This window comes from Equus quagga, chromosome 9, assembly GCF_021613505.1.
Source record: "Equus quagga isolate Etosha38 chromosome 9, UCLA_HA_Equagga_1.0, whole genome shotgun sequence".
In the NCBI taxonomy this organism is placed as follows: Eukaryota; Metazoa; Chordata; class Mammalia; order Perissodactyla; family Equidae; genus Equus; species Equus quagga.
The window spans coordinates 25,401,545-25,422,627 of NC_060275.1; the positions used below are offsets into that span (position 1 = coordinate 25,401,545).

The following is a 21,083-nucleotide window of genomic DNA, read 5'->3' on the forward strand; positions in this document are numbered from 1 at the left end:
GCCGGCCCGGCGCCTTGCCCGGCCCCGCCCCCGGCCCCGAGGACCCCGCGGCGGCGGGGGCGCGGGAGGGCGCGTCCAGCCCGGCCCCGGCAGGGCTCACAGGCGGCGGCGACAGCGCCCCGGCCGCCCGCTCCGCCCTCGCTCGCTGGCTCCCGCACCTCCTCCCACACCTGCGCGGGGAGCGGCGCCGCGCCGCCCCCTTCCCCGCCCGCCCGCCCGCCGCTCCGGCCGGGCCGCAGCTGCGCCGCCGCGGCGGGAGTAAAGGTCGCGCCGGCCAAGAGCGAGCCGGCCGCGGCCCCTCCAGGAAGCCGGCGGGGCAGGTCGGGGGAAAAGGACAAGAACCAGAGAAACTCCCGGTCGGCACAGAAAGATGGCGCCAGGCGGGCCGACCGTGGACTGAGAGCCGCCGGGCCAGCGAGGAGCCGGGCCCCGCCACCCCCCGGTGCACGAGCGAGGGCCGCCCGCCAGGCACGGCGCCCCGGGCTCGGCCCGGCCCGCGGGGTCATGTCGGTCGGCGAGCTCTACAGCCAGGTGAGTGCCGGCTGCGGCCCGGGCGCGCGCAGGTGAGCGCAGCGGGGGCGGGGACGGCGCGCTCCGGCCACCGCGGCCCTCGGGGACGCCTTCTCCTGCGGCTCGGGGAGCTGGAGGGCGACGGAATACGCCGCACCGACTCCCCCTGGCCGCCGCCGCCTCAGCGCCCCGAACTTCGGGTGGCGGAGAAAGTTTGGCTGTCCCGGGAGCGCCCCGCGCTGACCGGCCGCGCCGCTGCCCCTGGCCAAGGCTGTGCCCCCTCCCAGACGCCCTCCCGTCGCTTTCGTGGCCCAGGGGCCGCTCCCGCTGAGTTCCCCGAACTGCAGGGGCGTCCCCCCGAGATCCGAGCCCGGGGCGTGGGGACAGCCCCCCGCGGTGGTGCCCTGCGCGCCGCCGCCCCCTCCATTTGCTGGTGGACCCCACCCCAGGTGCTCCGCAGCGCGAGCCTCCAAGGGCACCCCTCTAAGGCTTCCTTTCCTTCCACGTGCCGACGAGGGAGGACCCTGAACTTGAGGAGGGTGTTCCTGCGCTTGGGAGTGGAGAGAAAAAGGGACCCAACCTGGTGTGAGGGGGGAGGCAAGCAGTGGGAAAGCGAGAGGCGCTCGAGGGAGCTCTGGAGATCCCAGGGAAGCGCGTTCTTCCTCTGCCGGCGATGGGCATTTGGAGGCGGCCCCTCTGGGTGGGTACCAGCCGGGCGTCGTTTATTGTAGGGAGGGGATCGCAGTAATGCTGACTTGGGTAATGACCTCAAGGTCAGAATGGATGTGCGGGGCTCGGCCCTCAGAATCGGGAACAGGTGTGGCCGGGCGGAGACGCCCCACTTCCGCGGCGGTTGCTGTGGTTAAAAGTTAGGGACCAGCCGCCGCTTCCCCGAGCGCCTATGGCCGCGCTGCAGCCGCCGGGGCCTCCTCGGGTTTCGGCATCTTTCCAGGGATGAGGGGGGCAGGGGCCTTTAAACACCCTTCTCCTCCCCTTAAAAGAAATAAGTTTTATATGTCCCGACTCCTCATGTGCCTTTTCTTCTTCTCTGTGGCCGGGACAGGTTTGACAGTGTTTTGTGCGCACGTCTCCGTGCAGAAGTGTGCGTGCGTGTTCCGTGCACGCGCGCGGGTGTGGGTGTGCGATTCCCAGGACTCCGGCCTGGGCCAGCAGGTCTGGGCGGGGGAGGAAGAGCTACTTCCGCATCCTCACCTGGCGATTGCTCGCAGCTGCCCCACGCGTGGGCGAGTTCTCGGCTGGATGGCTGGCCGGCCACTCCTTTTCTTTAGAGGAATTTTCTAATCCCTTCTCCTGGAGGTGGGCAGGGCCGAGATGGGCCGACAGGAGGTGGCCGCGGAGGCTGTAACCTGGCTGGGGGTGGGGTCACAGCTGCATCTGACACACGCTCCGCCCCCACTAGGGTACCGCGCGCTCCCCCTCCCCCCGCAGCTGTCACGGATGGACTCCAGTTTCGAGGAGAGGGTGTCGGTGCCAGCCAGGGGGTGAAATCTCTGGCACTGCTGGCTTTGGGAAAGAACCCCACCCCGTTTACCCGTGGGAGTCCTGGGAGGAACCCTCAAAGCTCCAGCTTTCAGTTCTTTTCCTGAAGCGGGCTATCAGGAACTTCTGGAGGCTGGAAGCCAGCGAGGCCGGGTAAATATGCACTGGAGTCTTTAAAGCACTGAAGCTTTGTTACACTAAAGTGCACGAAAATACCACTTGTACTCCCAAGGATAAGTGACTCAACTGGTTACACCTGCAACGTGTCGTAAAGTCCTTTATCAGACAGTAATTAATTGCTGTATTATATGAAACTACCGGGCAATTGAATAAGCCCTTAATTTTTGGAGCCCTGACTTTGAAAAATGAGAATTAATATTGGGATTGGTTTTAAAGACAGAACTCGTTCAGGGGAAAACACTCAACTTGATTTTTGGTTAGAAATGAGTATAGTGCACTTTCATTACTAGGAATAATGAGTTAGTGGAGGTCTGAGCTAAAGAATTTTCAGTGTACTTTTTCCAGACTTACAGAGATAGAGACAAAACTGTTTCACCAGAGAAAAGTCTTGGGAGGATAGATATTTAAAAAAAGCTTCATTGGTGTGAGGGTTTGGCATAATTAATCCAAAAACAGTATTGGTTTCTCCCTAGGGCTGGTGGACTGCATCTCACTCTGTTAATGGGTTTCTAGTTCTTAATTGTCTTTAGGGTTTTGAATCTGAAATTAAGATTTTCCGTGGCTGATGCAGTAGCTTCTAGATTTGTGTTTGGAGCTCTGTGTGTGTGTGCTCTCGAGCAGAGTTGAGCACACTTACGCCTTACTATGAGAAGCAGTTGCGTTGTTTCCTAACCATTATCACCCCTCTTGCTAGGCTGGATTTTCAGCACGTGTGCATATGAATCATCAATTATACAGAGAAATCGAGCCTGCTACTCAGACACACTTTGTTTATTGGGAGATTTAGTTTTAGTGTATTATCAAAATAGACAGTGTTCCCTTTTATTTTTAACCTGCTAGTGGGCTTTTCTAATGTGATCAACACTGGATCTAGGCATGCACTTGAATGCATGATGGAAATAATTATCCATTATGCCCACAGCATTTATATGTGGATGGAAATTTTAAAGCCCTTTATTGGTCATACCTGTTGCTTTAGTGACATAGTTGGAAGATGTTATTATTGAATACGAGAGACTTGAGTGTATAAATTAGCCCGCAAGTGTAGTTTCAGGTAACAACTTAGTTTATGTCCGTTCCTAGTTATTCAAGAAGAGAGTTTCTTCTTTTCCATCCCTCCAAGTTACTCTTGTCTTGCTCTTCTTATCCATCTGCTCCCTTCAACTGAAGGCTCCTATGTTATTTGAATGGTTTTTGTTTTTGGAGTTGATTTTAGTCATTGGCAAAGGACACTTCCTGTTAACAAAGGCTCTCCTGTTTTCAGAAGACCCAACACTTCACCTCTGAGAAATTGCTTTCTTTGTGGTGAGGTTTTTCTGGATGAGAAAAGTAAATCAGAGTGAATGCCAGCCGCTTTGAGGGTGATATCAAGGTGAGTCAGCCCCATCCACGCTTGCAGAAAGGTGGAGCTGACGATGGGTGTGCTCTCCCAAGTGGTATATATGTGGCAAGTGTTGGTACTGTGGTTGCAACCCACAGGAAAAGACAATCTGGGCTAATTTGATTTGCACAGGTCCCACCCAAGAAGACGCCCAAACATGTGCAAGCATGGTATGATTTGATTATGGTAATTGCAGAAAATAGTCTGATTTTTAGAGTAGAAAATGTACAACCTCCCCCTCGGACTGAATAATACAGCTCTTCTTTATAGAAGGGTTATTCTGGAGGAAAAATTTAAATATTGCTCTTTCAAATAATGAGATTTTCAGTATACTGCTTTGATTCTAGCCAGCAGAGTGGGAAATCACCAGACTGAAACCAGTACCTTCGAATAATCCTTTTCCTAATGGGTTTTTGATTGATAGGTGGTGTCCGAGCAGTGGACTTTTGAATACTGTTAGGAGGTTACTTTACCGGCGGACACGCCCTGTGTATGTCAATGGTGGCTTTGAGCACAGAGGCTTTTACTAAGGGCACCGATTCGGGGCCGGTCCTTTGGAAAATAGAACTTATGTGCTTTGGGGCTGGTGTCTTCTAACTGTCCCTTATCTGTACATCTGGTAGTGTAGGTTCCTCCCAAATGTCAGTCTGTAAGGCAGGAAGAGCTCCTCTTCCCTCTGGACCCACCTGCCCGGATTGGAGGGACTAATGAATCAGCCTGTTGGCTCCCAAGTGATGATGTCCTTTAAAAAGGGGGTGATGTTAGGGACACAAAGGCTGGCAGTCAATGGTGGCAGATGCTGGTGGTGGTCCTCTGTCTGCCCTTTACTCATCTCCTGCACACTGCCTGGTGCTTGCTTGCTCTCAGTAGCCAGCAGTTGTGTCTCTGTTAGAGGTTCCTAGAGCCTGAGAAGTGACAGCCCCCCAGCAGGACAGCTCTTTAATCAATGGGAGTATCACAGCTGTAGCTTCCTATCCCCCCACCTTGGGAATGGGACAGCTCTAAGGTGTGTCCCACACTGTTTCCAGAGCTCCTGTGCAGTTGGAGCCAAAGTTGCTCTGCCTGAGACTTTCCTGACTGTCATGCCCCTGCTTGGCTTCCTTCCCTGGCCCGTTCCCCACTCCCTTTCCTGGGAGCACTGCCTAATAGATCTCTTGAACAGGAAGCGTCATCTCAGGATCTGATTCTGGGAGCCCAGGTGAACGCAGGACCATCATGACCTGGCTGAGTGGGGGTTGGGCAGCTCAAGGGTTCTGGCCTCCTTAGGGCCCCAGGTGAGACTAGGGAGCGGTGTGGAGGTTGTGTGCCACAGTCTGCTCTCCTTCCCAACCCTATCCTCTGCCTTGCCTCATGCCTTCTTTCCCATTCCTTGCTCCCAGTCCCTTTCCCCTCTGTTCCCCCTTCTCAGGTGGGCCTCTAAACCCAGTAGGACCTTCTTGGCCCTGCCGGCCACCGCTAGAATTCCAAAGTTTGCATGGAAATTGTTATTCAGTTCAAACGGCATGTTCTCTGCCTGTGTGCTTTGAGCAAGCTTCCCCTGTCCCTCTTTGTTGGTAGTTTTTGTGTCATGTCACATCTCCCCAGTTAGGCTGAGATCTTGGGGAGCAGAGGTGGTATCAAACATTTTTGGGAGCCTCCAGTATGTTTAGTGCTCTGCCTTATACTTAGTAGGTAGGTGCTTGGGAGATTGTCCCCCTGTACCCCAAAACCCTTTGAAGTCCTGCTGGGTCTGAACTTCGTTGTAAGACACCGTGTCTCTCCACTTGGGCCTCTTGGGAAAGCTTGCTTTTTAGCTGCCAGTTTCTTCCCATTTCCTTTTGGTTAATGTGCTCCTAATATCTCATTAACTGCAGGATAACCACCCATTAGAAGGCTTTTTGACAGGTGCAGGTCTGGCTAGAGTCTAAGTGTATTATTGCACTGATCTTGTTCAACAGAGATGCCATTCTCTTGCTGTTGGAGGGCCAAGGCACCTTGGAGTAGAAACTAAATAGACATTCTAAATTATGGCAAGTTTTCTTGTTTTTAATACTATGATTTTTCTGTGGTAAGGGTCAACCCATAAAATATACTGCTTACAGTATATAAGTCCAAATACTGCCTTCCCTAAGTGATGGTGGATTTGTCACTATGCATACAAGGTAAACCTGTATGGTTTGAAATAGTAGTTGACCTCTGTTTTGTTCTTCCTTAGGTTCCTGGAAACCACACTACAAAGCAGCCCATTTTAAAGTGAGCAGAGCGTGTGCACACTGATGTACTTGTCTACATGAACACATTTTGCATTGTCATTGGGCAGTCAAACCTAAATACACTAAGTTAATGAACAAGACAGCGTTGCCCATGTGTCATGAGAGGAGTGCAGACAGTTCCAGGCATTTTGCAGAAGCTGTGGTCAGGTGGGCTGCGGTAGTGGGGAAAGACTGACTTTAGCGGCAGTGGGACATGAGGGGCCTTGAGGAATGAATAGGATTTGAATTCACATGGAGCCTGGAAAGAAGGGCACTCTCAGTAGGAGACGATGGGAGAGTGAGTTTAATCATGGGGGACAGGAATGAGCTAGACGTATGTGGGGGTAGTAACCATAATAATATTTTAAAACTCTTTGTTATAAAAGAATTTTAGACTTACAGAAAAGTTGTAAAAATAGCAGAGTTCCTGTGTATATTTTTCCGGGTTCCCCTAACGTTAACACCTTGTGTGAGCGTAGTGCAATTATTGCCACCAGGAAATTAACATTCATACAATACTATTTACTCGTCTCCAAGCTCGTTGGAATTTCACCAGTTTTTCCAGCAATGACCTTTTTGTGGTGCAGGTTCCCATCTAGGATTCCATGTTGTGTTATCATCATAGCTCCCTAGTCTCCGACTGTTACAGTTCCTGTTCCTTTTCATCTTTCAAGACCTTGGCACTTTAAGAGTAGGCATCAATTATTTTGTAGACTGACCCTCCATTTGGGTTTGTCTAATGTTTTCTCATGCTTAGTTGGAGGTTATGAATTTTTGGCAAGAACACATCAGAGGTGATGTGCTTTTCTCAGTGCACCATCTCAGGAGATATGTGACATCAGTGTCTCATTGCTGATGGTGTCACTTTGATACCTTGGTAAGGCGATGTCGGTTTCTTTTTATTGGAGAATGGTATTTAGAAATGAAGATCTGGGTGCTAGGTGTGTTTATTATTGCTTCTTATAGTCACTTAGAGATTATTGAGCCTAGAACTCAATACATGTTTGATTACACGGGTGAGGGAAGGAGAAGAGTCAAATATGACCTTGAAGTTTCCAGCTTGCAGGTAGACAGACAGAAGTCGGGATAGTGTAAGGTTAATGCTTGATTTTGACATGTTAAGTTTGGGGTGACAATGGTTTGTCTAAGTGGAAGTATTTACATTTGAGGATATATGAATGAGCTTAGAGGAGAAACGTCAGGATCTGTTGTTGCAAATAAAAGATGCCTGGGATTTGCTCTTCTCTAATGAAGAAATGCAATTGCCTTACAGCATGATTTTAAGAAAGAGGAGATCGTGACCTTGGTATAGGCAGTTCTGGCCTCTGTGGTCATGATCTTGGTGTGGACTGTCCTGGGTACTGTGGTTAAACACTCTCAGCTCTGCCACCTTGGAACAGACACTTTCTGAGCCTTGATTTCATTATCTGAAAGATTGGGATGGCACCTGCCTCATGAGAAGGTTATTGGAGGATTGTGTGATCTAGCATACATAAAGTGCCTGCCAGCACAGTGTCTGCCACACTGTATGTGCTCGGTGAGTGATCGTTAGTTTGCTTACCCCGTAGTCTTGGTGCTGGGTGGTGGCCTTTTCTTCTAGCCATCCCCTGCCATTCTGTGGGGTGGATTGGTCAGAAGGGGACTTGGTGAGAAAGAAGGGGAAGAACTGCTACAAATACTTTCCTACTGGAGTAGTACGCAACCGAGGCGTGGGGGAAAAGCTTCCCGCTCCCACACCACCCCCTGGGGAAGGAGCAGTTTGAAAAAAGCTTTTACATTTAAGCTGTGCTTTCTAGTCTCCTATTAGAGCTTTAAAGGAATATTAAAAAGCATTTTTCACGATGCTCCTTTTTTTCTTTTAATACAAATGATTATTGAAACAATTCATACAATGCAGGAAAGGCAGAGGCTCTGTAATCCCATTCCCAGAAACAGCTACTGTTAACCACTTACGTGTGGTCTCCAGACCTGCGTTGTCCAATGGTGTGGTAACCACGTGTGCTACTGAGCACTTGAAATGAGGCTCACCCAAATAGGGGTGTGCTGTATACACACCAGATTTCTAAGACTTAGTACAGACAATGAACGTAAAATATCTCATTCATACGTTTTTATATTGATTAAATGTTGAAGTGATAATATTTTGGATATATTGGGCTAAATATTTTGATTCACCTATTTTTAACATGGCTTTTAGAAAATTTAAGTTCCATGTGTGGTTTGCCTTATATTTCCATTGGGCAGCCCTGCTTTAGACTTGAGCACAATACAATATATTCTCAAAAAATAAGTGGAATCAGCCATACATATGATGCTAAATCTTAATCTACTGTGCCTTTTTTTCCCCCCATGGCATGTACAGTCATCTCTTGGTTTCAGGGCATGAAAATTGGTTCCAGGATTCCCGTGGATACCAAAATCCGCGGATGCTCGAGTCTGTTATATAAAATGGTGTAGTTTTTGTGTATAACCTACCACATCCTCCCTTATGCTTTAAGTCATCCCTAAATTACTTATAATACCTGATACAATGTAAATGCTATGTGAATAGTTGTAATACTGTATTGTTTAGGGAATAATGACAAAAAAAATCTTACACATGTTCAGTACGGACGCAACCATCGTAGGCCTTTCAGTCTGCCATTGGTTGAATCTGGGGATGTGGAACCCATGGATACAGAGGGCCAGCTGTAGAGGTAACATTCCCATTTTAATGGCTGCATGACATGACCTTGTGTGGATGTACCACAATGTTTTTAACCATTCCCATGTTGATGAACATTTAATTGGGTCCAGTTTTTTGATGATGTGAAAAATGTTGCAGAACACTCTTGGAACCTCTTTCAATGATTTCCTTAGGGTAAGTTTCGGAAGGTGGAGTTGCTGGTGTGCACATTTGCAGTCTTCATGGATATGACCAGTAGCCTCCAGAAAAGAACTGTTTCTTTACCCCTCCCCAGCACTGGTCAGTGTTCTTCCCCGTAAACCTACACTAAACGTTTCATTCTTGATTTAAAGTTGACTTTCACTGGAGCGTCTTTTCATGTGGTTGGTGTTTTCATTTGTAGTTTTCCTTGCACTTCCTTATTAAAAGGCAATATTTATAACTAGGTTTTTGCTCATTAAATGATTATATTTTTAGAGATAGGAAATCATGGAAACGAGTATTCAGGATAAAATGTACAAATATATTTTAAATAAGGCACCTTGGCATGTATTTTTCTTTTCGTTTGGAGCTTGCGCATCTCTGAGCTCTACAACTGGAAAACGGCTAGTTCTGGTAGCTAATGTTTATTGAGTGCTTTTGAGCCAGGCCATTTCTACGCACCATGTATTAACTCATTTAACAATAACACTAGGATGTAGGCACTACTGTCATCCCCATTTACAGACAAGGGACTTCAGGTTTACATGACTTGCCCAAAGCTGCACAGACCCCACCTCCAGGTGTCTGGCCAAGGGCCTGGCTTCTGACCTCTCTGCTCTACTGCCTTCTACAATGTTCTGTCCCATTGCTGGTGGATCTGGAACATCATTTGTGCATTGAAGAGGCCCTAACATGGAGGGTCCTTTCTACCTAGCTCTGCCCTGCCCCCCCCCCCCTCCCCCCCCACAGCAGCAGAGAGAATCCCCCTGGTCGGAGAAGGGAGAAAGGAGAGTCGGAGTGCAGAAAGAAGGGCAGATGGTCTGCCCTGCAGGTCTTTCCTTTGGGAATCTGCTGCTTTGCATCCTTTTGCCACCACCATCCTCAGCCCCATGGGCATCCTGGTGCTTCTTAAAACTGTCCCAAATGTAGGCAAAACCCTTGTTTTTGGCTTTACCTTAGGCCACATAAGCCCTGAAAGAGGGTCACATCTTCAAAAAAGGCTAAATGTAACAAAGAAAGATGTATGTGAAACTCAAGCAGAGTAAAAATATTTATTTCTGATTGTAAGTTTAACCATCCCTTCTTGCCGGGGCATCATCTGCTTTCCAGGCGCTTGGCTCCATCTCCCCTTTAAAACCCCGCAGTGAGAGCATCTTCTTCTCCACCATGCTTGATGTCTAATGGCATCTTGTTCCCTTTCTGGACTACAGCTGGTGAACCAGGAATGAGACTCCTGGAAACCCTCTCCCATCTGCCCTTTAAGTCAAAGGTCTTCACATTTATGGGCGTGCCCTGCTTACTGCCTATTGGCTGGACAGGTGTTTGGAAAAGGAGCTCGCCCTCCTTGTTCAGGTTGTCAGCTTGGTCTCCTCAGACAAGACTGCCTCCTTCAGCATCTGAGGAGAGAGCCCTACAGGAGGAGACCCAGGATCCAAACCACTCCCCATGATAACTTTAGATGCTTATTGGAGGCTTTGTCAAAGCACCTCAGAAGCATCTTTCAAGCAGGGGCATTGCAGGTTGGACAGGAGCAAGAGGTCCTCAGGTTGTCTGGATCCTGGCGTAGATGAGCGCTGGTAATATCTTGCTAATTTGCTGTGGGGATGATCAAACTTCTATGTTGGAGCTCCAGGTTAATGGCTCATTATGCTCCTCTTAACACTTATTCACTGGTTCATGAATTAGTACCCTTCTTTGAGTGACTCTAATAGTGACACAGGTCCTTCAGGCTTCTCTCTCCTTTGCTGAAGTTTGAGGAGGAATGAAGGGATCTGTTTTGAAAAGTTATTTTATGATTTTTCCCAGAGAGCTTTTGCCATTATAAAATTCAAACGCATTGTGACATGAAATCCTAAAAGTAACCAGAACATCCAGATGCCTTCTGCAAGAGATTCAAAGACGTGGTTTGTAATCTCTTCAGCACTAGTAAGTTCTGGTCCTCTGGCTTAGAGACTGGCCACCACAAGTGAAAAAGGATACTGGGCAATAGAATGCCAGTTCTGTCCATATTGTGACTTGGTTACTGTGTATCTTTGGTGAAAGATGAAAAGGTAAAATATTTGGGGGCGGGCCCAGTGGCGTGATGGTTAAGTTCCCATGCTCTATGGATCCAGGCATGGACCTACATGCTGCTTATCAAGCCATCCTGTGGCAGGCATCCCACATATGAAATAGAGGAAGATGGGCACAGATGTTTTCTCAGGGCCAATCTTCCTCAGCAAAAAGAGGAAGATTGGTGGCAGATGTTAGGTCAGGACTAATCTTCCTCCAAAAATTAAAAACGGTAAAATATTTGAGCAGGTAAGTTGTCCTGTATTCAACTATCTACTTTTGTGCCCTGGCCATTCGCTTTAGACTCTGGTTGAACTTACTTTGCTAACTGCCCGCCTAGGTCCCAGTATAGTCTCACCAGATGTACTATGCATGCTCAGAACATAACATTTGATTTTATATGATGCTCAGCTTATCTATTATTTAAGGTGCTTTGGAGAAAACTATGTACAGAATACCACTTTTATGAATTTCCGAAATAAGCAAAATAAACACTATTGAAAGATACCTGATAAAACTAAGGAAAAATCAGGGAATGAGGGAAAAGGAGCTAGAATAGCAGTTACCGGGCAGTGGGGGTGGCGTGCTGTTTGCAGTCTGCTAGATTGCATGGTGAGTTCATAGGTATTCATTTTATTACTATGCTTCATTAGTTAACATATCAAAAGGTAAGTCTCCGGGGCTGGCCCCGTGGCCGAGTGGTTAAGTTCGTGCACTCCGCTGCAGGTGGCCCAGTGTTTCGTTGGTTCGAATCCTGGGTGCGGACATGGCACTGCTCATCAAACCACGCTGAGGCGGCGTCCCACATACCACAACTAGAAGGACCCACAACGAAGAATATACAACTATGTACTGGGGGGCTTTGGGGAGAAAAAGGAAAAAAATAAAAAATCTTTAAAAAAAAAAATGTTTAAAAAAAAATAATTCTCCTGAAAAGAGGATAAGTCACAAAGCCAAATTTTAACAAGGTTTGAGATTATACGTAATTTTGGATTGTCTGTTTTATTTTATGTGCATGCTATTGACGATGGTGCGTATATATTTGTAAAATTGCTCTCATTGAAGATGTAGGTTGACTCTTATACTTACATCCCTCACAGTTCCCAAGATATGGCTCTGCATACTGTAGGCACCCAATAAATGTCACCGAATTGGTTTTAAAGCCTGGCTGTACTCCCCTCCTGTTTCCAGGCCGAGGCTCTTCCAGGAAAGGCTTGTTTTCACGCAGGAGCCACCTTTCCTGTAGTGCTATCTTCTCCTGTCTTGGTGCAAGGCTTTGTCTCAGAGTGCCCAATGGAAAACCCATCTGTTTCCCCTGGCACTTGCCTAAATCTATGGGATGTGGAGTCCCTGTCAGGAGATAATTAAATGTTTTATTTGTTTTTTTATTACTGTGCCCAAAGGCTTAACACAAGGTGTTAATGTCAATAACAGCAAATAACATTTGTGGATATGAAAGCTGGAATGACTGCCTTCTTTTTGAATATCCTAATTTTACACATAATTTTGATTATATATATATTTTTTTGCCCATACCTTCCTAAAATTATCATTTACATTAAAAACATCATCTTATGTTTTTCCTCAATTAACTCACTAGTTTTTATTAATCTCATGAAGACTCATGGATATTCACGTGATCAGATGGAGATGCTACATTCAAATGAGAGGCTCCACACGGATGGATCACTGGAAGGTGTGGATCCCCATCCTTCGTGTGAGAGCCAGTGAATCAGGGAGGAACATTAGATCGAGTCTGTTTCAGTCATCTTCTCTGCCACAGGAACAATAATAATGCTCATAGTTTTCATCTGAGGATCAGACCATCTTTTATGTTCATCACTCAGCCAGCAAGTGCCCAGAGTACCTTCTACCTGCCGTAATGTGCGTCACAGCCTGCACGTGAGGCAGAGGGGAGAGCCCATTCCTGCAAAGCAGTCTTTTGACCTTGAGTTCTTCCAGTCCGGTGGTTCATTTGTTGTATGAATCAGCGTTAAGGAGGTATTAGCACACTAAAAGGAGATAAACTACTTTCTTGTCTCATCATCAGATTTAATCACATTCTCAATTTGCCTACACTTGCCAGAGGGCTAATGTTTATTTGTAAAATAAGGAAAATAAATGTCTCCTCAGTCAGAAACTAGTGTGTGTTTGCTATCAAGCTGCTTGCTCTTTTAATTGTCATGTTACTGGGTATACATGTGCATAACTATGTAACAAACTATGTGTACCAAAATGGTGAGAACGACTGACTTGATAACCACCATGCCAGATCCTACCCATCTGAACGAATGTTGTTTCCTTCTGGATGGTCTCTTTGGCAGAGGTCCCCTCGGCCTTCTGGAGCTCGTGAGTCCCTCTTCTGAAATTGGCTTCAAGTCTGATGTATTCTTCTCTTTCCTTTGTCTGGCAGCAGAACTTTATGCTTGGAAGGTAGGCTTGCTGTTCTAGAAATAGCCAAAAGTTATTCAAAGAACTAAGCTGCTTGAGTAAGGTAGAGATTCGCTGACTTTTATTTCTATTATAGACAAAGTGTGACTTGCAGGTATTAATGCTGGTTCTGAGTGGCCTCTTGCTAGCTGTCATCCTCAGGAGGAGTTACAGTTGGGCTTCGAAAGCTCTTGGTGATCCATCAGTGTAGAGCCTCCCAGGCTGTCAGGAAAATACTCATTTGAATGTAGCAGTTCTGGTCTGTTTGATTAAAAATTTAAAGGCTCTCAGAATTTTGTAGTTACACTGATTTATAGTCCCATACATTTAAATATATGTATATTAATATAATTAACTTAATACATGGGCCTATGATTGCCTCAATGTTATGGCAAGTATAATAGCATTAATAAATATCCATTGATTGAAAAATCAGAGAGCCCATGCCACCTAATTTCCTGAAATGCTCTTTTGAAAGTAGATGGAAGGATGCTCTTTGTACTTTCCCCCTGCTGTGTGTCAGGCGGGATGTCAGCCACTGAATATAACCTAAGAAAGGAGAGTGGAGCAACATTATTCACTATAGCCAAAAGGGGTGGAAGCAGCCCAGTGTTCATGATGGACGAATGGATAAGCAAAATGTGGTACCTCTGTGTGATGGAATGTTGTTCAGCCTTAAAAACGAAGGACGTTCTGACACATGTGAAACGTTGATGATCTTGAGGACGTTATGCTAAGTGAAATAGCCAATTAAAAAATGACAAGTATTGCATAATTCCACTTACATGAGGTGTCTACAGGAGTCAAATTTATAGACAGAAAGTAGAGTGGTGGTGGAGGGAAGGTGTGGGGGTAGTTGTTTAATGAGTATGGAATTTCAGTTTTGCAAGATGAAAAATTCTGGAGAGGGATGGTGGTGAAGATCATACGACAGTATGCATGTACTTAATGCCACTGAACTGTATGTTTAAAAGTGGTTAAGATGGTAAATTTTGTAATGTATATTATGCAACAATTAAAAAAAATTAAATTCTGGAAAAAGGCAGGGAAAATACAGAGGTGAAGAGCATAACCTTTAGATTGAGTGGACCTGGATTTTGAGTGCTGGTTCCCCGTTTACCACCTGTGTGACCTTAGGCACTTACATAACCTCTAGGCTTCAGTTATCTGTACAACATGGGTCAGGAGCTAGTACAACCCTCAGAGGCTTGCTGATGAGATAAAATGAGATAATGCGTGAACTGTATTAATAGTTGCTGCTAATCCTATTGCTAGGAGAAGGTCTTGTGCCACAGTCCAGCTCAGGGCGGTGTTGGGGTGAGAGCTTGGAGGGCTGCGAAGGGTGTTCTGGGTGATGATTCACTGGCTCTAGCTCCTCCATGTGGGGCGGCCAGCCTTGGACTAGGTCCTCTAACCTAGTGAAGCACCAGCCTTGGTGGAGAAGCTCTAGGGCTCTGCATGCACGTTTCCATTTTTAGGTGTGGGCAAAGAAGGAACAAAAGGAGTCTTAAGGTCCTGGCTTTGAAGACCACCTGTCATCGCAAATCTTCAACCTTACAGCTCCAAACCTAACTGTTCCATAGCTTACAATTGCGGGACTGCCTCCAGATTATACTGAGAAGAGCACCCCACCTTGACACCACTAACAGGATGCCTGTGTCTATCTTTAGCCCTTCCTGGCACTTGGCGTACTTGGCTATTTTGGTTGCAAGGGCACTTCAAGATGTAGGCTCTATTCTAAGGATGCTCTCTCAGGAACCAGGCTTAGCTGGTCTGAGCAGTCTGGCCTAACAGGCCAGCACGGTATTAGAGGACCACAAAGATGCTCAAAACCTCCAAGGCTCTAGGGACCGGGTTATCCTGTCTGCAGCAGGGATACATTTCCTTCCATGCTGATGTGATCAGTGTGACTCAGTTACCCTTGGCTCTGTTCTTCTCACCTCTGCCTTGGATTAAACACCCTTTTCTGAATCTCCTGCTCTAGTTTAGATTGGTCCCCTTATCCATTGTTATTCCTGTGCCACTAATGACAAAAGCTCTAAAGCTTTTGTAGAAGGCAGACTCTTGATTGGCTGCTCCTGGGCAGGTATACCTGGTCCAGGTGGCTTTGGCCAGGTAGGCCCAAGGAACTTCCCAAGATGGCTCAGGCACTGGGAACCATGTGTTTCCCTCAGCAGAGGCTGTGAATGTTGCAGGCACTAGAGCCGTGGTTTTCCCACTTTGGGGTGCATCAGAAAGACCGGAGAGCTAGTGAAAATATGATGCGTCTCACCCGTGTAGAGTAGGATTTGGGAGATTTGTCCTGGGCCTGGATCATTTCTTGCTAGATCATGGTTATTTATGGTACTTGCACCCTTGTGCTTGAGATTCCTAGTCTGGCTTCTGATTATCCTCAGTCCCTGCCTTGGCTTCTGATGGTGGTTTCCATGTTTGGAAGAGCTGTAACCTGCTGTCACACTCATTGTCTTTAAATGCTAGGATATGGGCTTTAACACTCATTGTTTTTAAATGCTAGGATATGGGCTTTAACATCTGTATTACAAATAGTCCAACAATAAACATCTTTTTTCTTTTTGTATTTTGTCCATCTCCTCTGCTAAAAGTGTTATAGGTCCTCTCCTTTTTTTCCAGTTACTTCTTTCACTTCTTTCCTTCTCCCTTGCCTCACATTCCTTAACCTTCTGTAATCCATCCTTAATAAAGGCTCTAGGGATTGCCCACTGTGTTAATATCCTTGAAATCTGACAGGCAGTGTGAAACCCAACCCCACTCAGCAGGCTGCTGGGGTTACACAACGCTCAGCCATGTAGAGAGTTCTTGCTGAGTGGGACAGATGCTAAGGGTATCAGTCTGAACTGTGCTTAAGTCGCAATGTGAACCATCTCAGAAATCAAGCTCCCTAAATGCTGGCCAAAGAATAATGTGTCCAGGGCTGTAAATAACACCAGCATCCCTGGAACACTAGCCTGTATCTAAAATGATGTAGTTAAGTGCCGGCTAAATAATTAGTTAGGCTATAACTGTTTTCTACTTTATCTCAATAAATCAACTCTTGGCTTAATGCTGGAATTTAAAATCTCACCTTATGCTTCTTGTGCTTTGCCGGGGGGGAGGGAGTGGGGCGGGGGAGGGTCACTGGTAGCACTTTCCCGCTGAGCTGTGTTCATGCATCTCTAGTTTTTCTGTTACATTACTGTGCAAGAGGGACACCTTAATAAATCGTAATTTTTCGTAGTTATTCACTGTGGTAAACAGTGGTTAGTATTTGAGAGAGTTCATGGCACTGAGATGGGGAAATTGGATAGTTGTCAGTCATATACTCTGACTTAACAGAAAGCTATACGGATCGGAAGTAGCATTGATTCAACTTTGTGCCAGTTTGGGTTGTGAACTCTGCAGGGAGTCTGAAGCTCTGTTTTGTGGAGTTGTCCACTTTCAGCTCATTGTGTGTGCCAGAACTGCCCTGCCCCGGAGATGAAACGTCTTCCACTCTCGGTCTCCATGGGTTGGGCAATGCTGTGTAACACGTACATGTTTGAGAATCTTCTTGATGTCAGGCACAGTGCTGGAGGTGAAAGGTGCATAAGATATAGTCTTCATTATGAAGGAACTCACAATTATATTCAGTGTAGTAAGTGCTGTCCAGGAGTAGTGTGTCAAGGAAGCATTTTACCAAGATGTTAAGAGTGGTGGAATGTGGCCCCCATCGAGTTAAGAAGGTGAGGTTCCTTGGCTGTTGTGGCAGCTCTTAAGATAGTGGTTTGGAGGACGTCTCACCTCTCCCTCCCGGCAGTCCCTCAACGTGCCCTTCTGTCTCTGCCTCTGAGCACTGAGGAGGGCACTTCTGCTTGTCTAGTACCGCACTTCAGTAGGTGGGGATGAAGATCAGAAATGCATCACCGGGGTGCTTCCAGCCCCCAGAGCTGTTCCCTCTTCTGACCTGCTCAAAGAGCTCGCTAGAATGGGCGCCTCATTTGTTCACCCAGAAAACCGCTCTTCCTCCCTCTAGCCTCAGGGGCTCAAGGCTATGTGTAGGAGAGTGGGATATAGGGGTGACAGCCTGATTGGATGGGGCAGGGTAGGGCTGAAGCTTGGTTTGCAGAGCCCTTCACGATAGTGAAAACATCAAATATTGGTATCAAAAATGATTCCCATAAATTACCATGCCATTTGAAGAGGAAGGTAAAGATAGGAGTATATAAAAATCCAAACAGAAAAAATGGTAACAAGCTGTTATAAAAGCTTATTTAGTGTATTCTTTTAAAAAATGAGTTCATCTAGAGCATAAAAATACAATATCCGAAGTATGGAAGATTTTATTTGCATGAGTCTTTTCAGGACTGCCTCCGACACACTGAGCTGTACCTTCTGTCTTACCCATGTCGTCCTTTGGAGCTTATTTTCGAGAACAAAGTTAATTTAACACCAACTTTTTTTTTTGGTAAGATGGCCTGTGTTTCCATAAAATTAGGATTATCTTGATTTATGTAATTATGCTTTAGTTTTGCTGTTTTGACACTGTTTTAAACAGGGGTGTCATGTGAAGTTCTTTCAAAGCTTGCTGTTCATAATCCCCCTTATAAAATAGCACTTTTTATCCTAAATGAATAAGTCTTAACTATGGTTTGTCTGCTGCTGGGGTACTCCAACATGACTTAAGGTGACTTTAAGTATAACCAGAAATACATAGGCAAGAAACGTGTGCCAATAATTTTTTCACCCTGGATGATAAATGATGAGTGCACAATTGGCTTCTAAGCAAAAAAATTATAGTTGCTTAAATTGTTGCAGCCTCTAGAAAAGGATAGTGCTATTGATTTTATGTACTATGGTAAGATTCCTATCACATTAACCTCCTTATGACTGCTTTTTTATCAAGACAATAATTTAGAATGGTGAATCTTCAAAATAGAAGTTTTGTAAAGTTTTTTGGGTGGACTGTGCCCAGCAGTGGCTCCTTTTTGGCCATCGTGAAGTGTTGGCCTGGATTGAGGACCAGGCATGGAGGGGAAGTTGAACTTGAAGACCCAAGGAAGACAGATCTTCTTTGAGGAGAACTGGGTAATGGTGGCCCTGTCCTACAGCCAGGTGGTCCTGTCCTGGGTAGATCTGGCTCATGGATGCATTTAAAGTCGGGAATGCAGCAAACATGCTAGGCAAAAGAAGACAATCCCCAAGGAACAAACCAACTGGAAAACAAGAAAAAATTGTTTTAGTTGCCTGAGTGATCCCCCTACTTGGTGAGGATGTGCCCTGGGGTGACAGTGAGAGAGAGGGAGGGAATATGTTTCCTTCAGCAGTTCAGAGCTTCTGCAAGTGAGAGCATCTTGCTGTGAAGATGGACAGTGTAAGGGATTTTGAAGGGTAATTTTGGTGCTGCGTGACTTCTGCTGTACTATTGGCTTTAGCATTGAGCCTCCTTCCCTCCCAAGAGGTGACTCCACTCAACTATGTTCTGATGTTGATGACGCATTTAAGGGGATCTCAATAAATGGAGCTGATCTGGAGGTAGCTGCCTGGAACAGAGAGGGCCTGGAAATCATTTCGTATGAGGAACAGCTGGGGGACTCAGGGCTTATGGTCCAGAGAAAAGGAGATATAATCCTGAAGCACCGCAGGGCTGTCACATGGAATTCTCGTGTCTCCTCTCTGAATTCTTCCAGAGATCAGAGTGATCAACCGTGAGTATATGTGGCAGGGAGGTAGATTTAGCTTGGTGTGTGGAGCACGTGGCCAATCAGACCCCCTCCGCCCCCCCGCCCGCCCCCCAGGAGTGGAACGGGCTGCTTTGTACAGAAGTGAAGGCTTCATCCCTGTAGGTGTCTGAGCAGGCTGGGTACCATCCAGCGAGGATGCCATAGGGGAGAGCCTTAGAATGGGAATTTTATGCCTATGATCTTGAAACTGCCTGCCCTCCTGAAATAGCTATAAATGACTTCTTGTTGGGAAGGAAAATAAAATTAAGGTGAAAACAGTAATTTCAAATAAACAGGAAAAGAAAGGAAAGAGGGAACCATTTTGTTCTTGAGATTCCACTTATCTATGGAAGTAACCCTAAAGGAATTGATTGGTTTTTGTTTCCCTTCGAGAAATAGGTTTCCAACTCACTTGAATTTATTCTAAGAATGGGAATTACAAAGCATTATTGATTCAGTACGAAATAGTTTAAATGTGTGTTAGTTCCATGTTTGGGCGGTGGTTATTTAGTGGTGGGAAATAGAAGGGCGATGTAAAAGGACCATCTGTTACCTGTCTTTTAGGATGAGCCATGTGTAGGTTGCAAGTTTGGATGCAGACGGGAAAGGGATAAAAACGAATGAGGGAGATTAGAGAGAGGAAGGGCAATCCAGATGGAGGAGAGTGAAATTAAAGAGGTACGGGGCACAGTGTGGGCTCTGCCCCTGGCTGGGCTGGCAGTCCATGGACCCCCTTGCACAGAATGTTGCTCAGCTCAGCCCTAGAAGAAAGGCTGCTGCAGTGAAGTGGGATCAAGTCCCCTGAAAGGCTGGCTAGGACCTGGTTTGCCTTTTTTTGGATGTCAGTTCCCTATAATGTCCTGGAAGCTCATAATTTTGCTTTGGATCAAGCATCTGATCAGTGATAGATTCCAAGATGTGCTGTGCCTTCCTTCTGACTCCCCCAGCTGCCACTCTACTCGTCACTTGATGAGAGCCCTGGCATGGGGTGTGTCCTTCTAGGAACAGGGCCTGATGTCTGAGGTCTGAAGTTACAGCATATCTGCATCAGGCAAATCACTAGCACCTTATGTAAAGCATTTGTATAATCAGATGAAAGAAAACATGTTTTCCACTTCCCGCATGTGCATCAGTGTCTATTACTGCCCTTCCCCAGTGCCCTAATGCTGGCCATGTGGGAAGGGAGAAGTGGCCTTGAAGGAACCCACAATTTGTTGGCTTGTGCTTTTCCCCTTCAGAAAATATCAGCTATTTATTCTTAACAGCAATATCTTATATTTTTATATACACTTTATACTTTCCAAGTTGTGCACCCATTTAGTTGTCATTTTTCTTGTTCACAAGAGTCCTCTGAGGTAGGGAAGGTAAAGAAGGAGCTGAGACCCTGAGCTGTTGAGTGACATGCTCAAACTCACTCTGCAAGGTAGGACTGGAATGCAGGGCTCAGGCCCTGAAGTTAGGGTTCCAACACGTGCCTGCTGGTGGTGTACCTCATTAGGAACTGTGGGCTGATGGGGTTGAGGTCATGCCATCTCCTGTGTACTTGCTATGTGTGTGTGTTTTCCTGGAGACTAAGTGGCTTGTTTGTATCTAAAGGAGTAAGGCCTATGTCACTAGTTACAATACTGTGTGTGTGTATTTTTTCCAGTTTCAAGTCTATTGGTGTATTCAGGCTGTGACACCAGAAATAAACATCGATCTGCTATACATATCATGATAAATAGCATAGAGGCTGAGCACATGCAATGGAAAGAGCACTGAGCTCTCTGCTTGGAGATTTTGATTGTAACATCTTATGTGACACAACTGCCTTGACACTAATAGTGACACTTATGTGACACTAACTTGGGCAAGTCATTGTATCCTTCTGGCCCTCAATTTCCTCGTTCGCTAAACAAAGGGAGTAGGACCAGATCTCTTGGGTCCTTTTCCATCTCTAAGATTCTGTGAAAGTGTCACTTAATCTGAGTCACAACTTGTACATTTGAAAAATAACAGTGCTGCCTCTTCCACAATTTTCCGGACCCACTATGGAGAGTGAAATGGTTCAACCTGAAAGTGTGTATGTTTCTAAAAGTGGCCACCTCCCAACAAAAGGTGCTTAAGGAGCAAACTTGTTTGTTGCTCTTCCTGTTTCTCCCTCCAGGTCTCCCTATTTCAGTAAGTGCCAGGATCCAGTTAGTCTTCCAGAACTTAATCCTTAAGCCTGGGATCCAGGCATCTCCCCTCAATACTCA

General features: G+C 46.3%; 1 protein-coding gene across 1 annotated transcript in view; it reads left to right on the forward strand.

Moving 5' to 3' along the window:
- Nucleotides 1-46: 46 nt before the first annotated feature.
- MYO5B (myosin VB) overlaps nucleotides 47-21,083 on the forward strand; it is a 344,955-nt gene continuing 323,918 nt past the window's right edge. Inside the window, exon 1 of the mRNA XM_046671362.1 lies at nucleotides 47-531. Coding sequence (XP_046527318.1) covers nucleotides 505-531 — 27 coding nt within the window. The 5' untranslated portion in view covers nucleotides 47-504. The remainder of the gene's footprint in view (nucleotides 532-21,083) is intronic.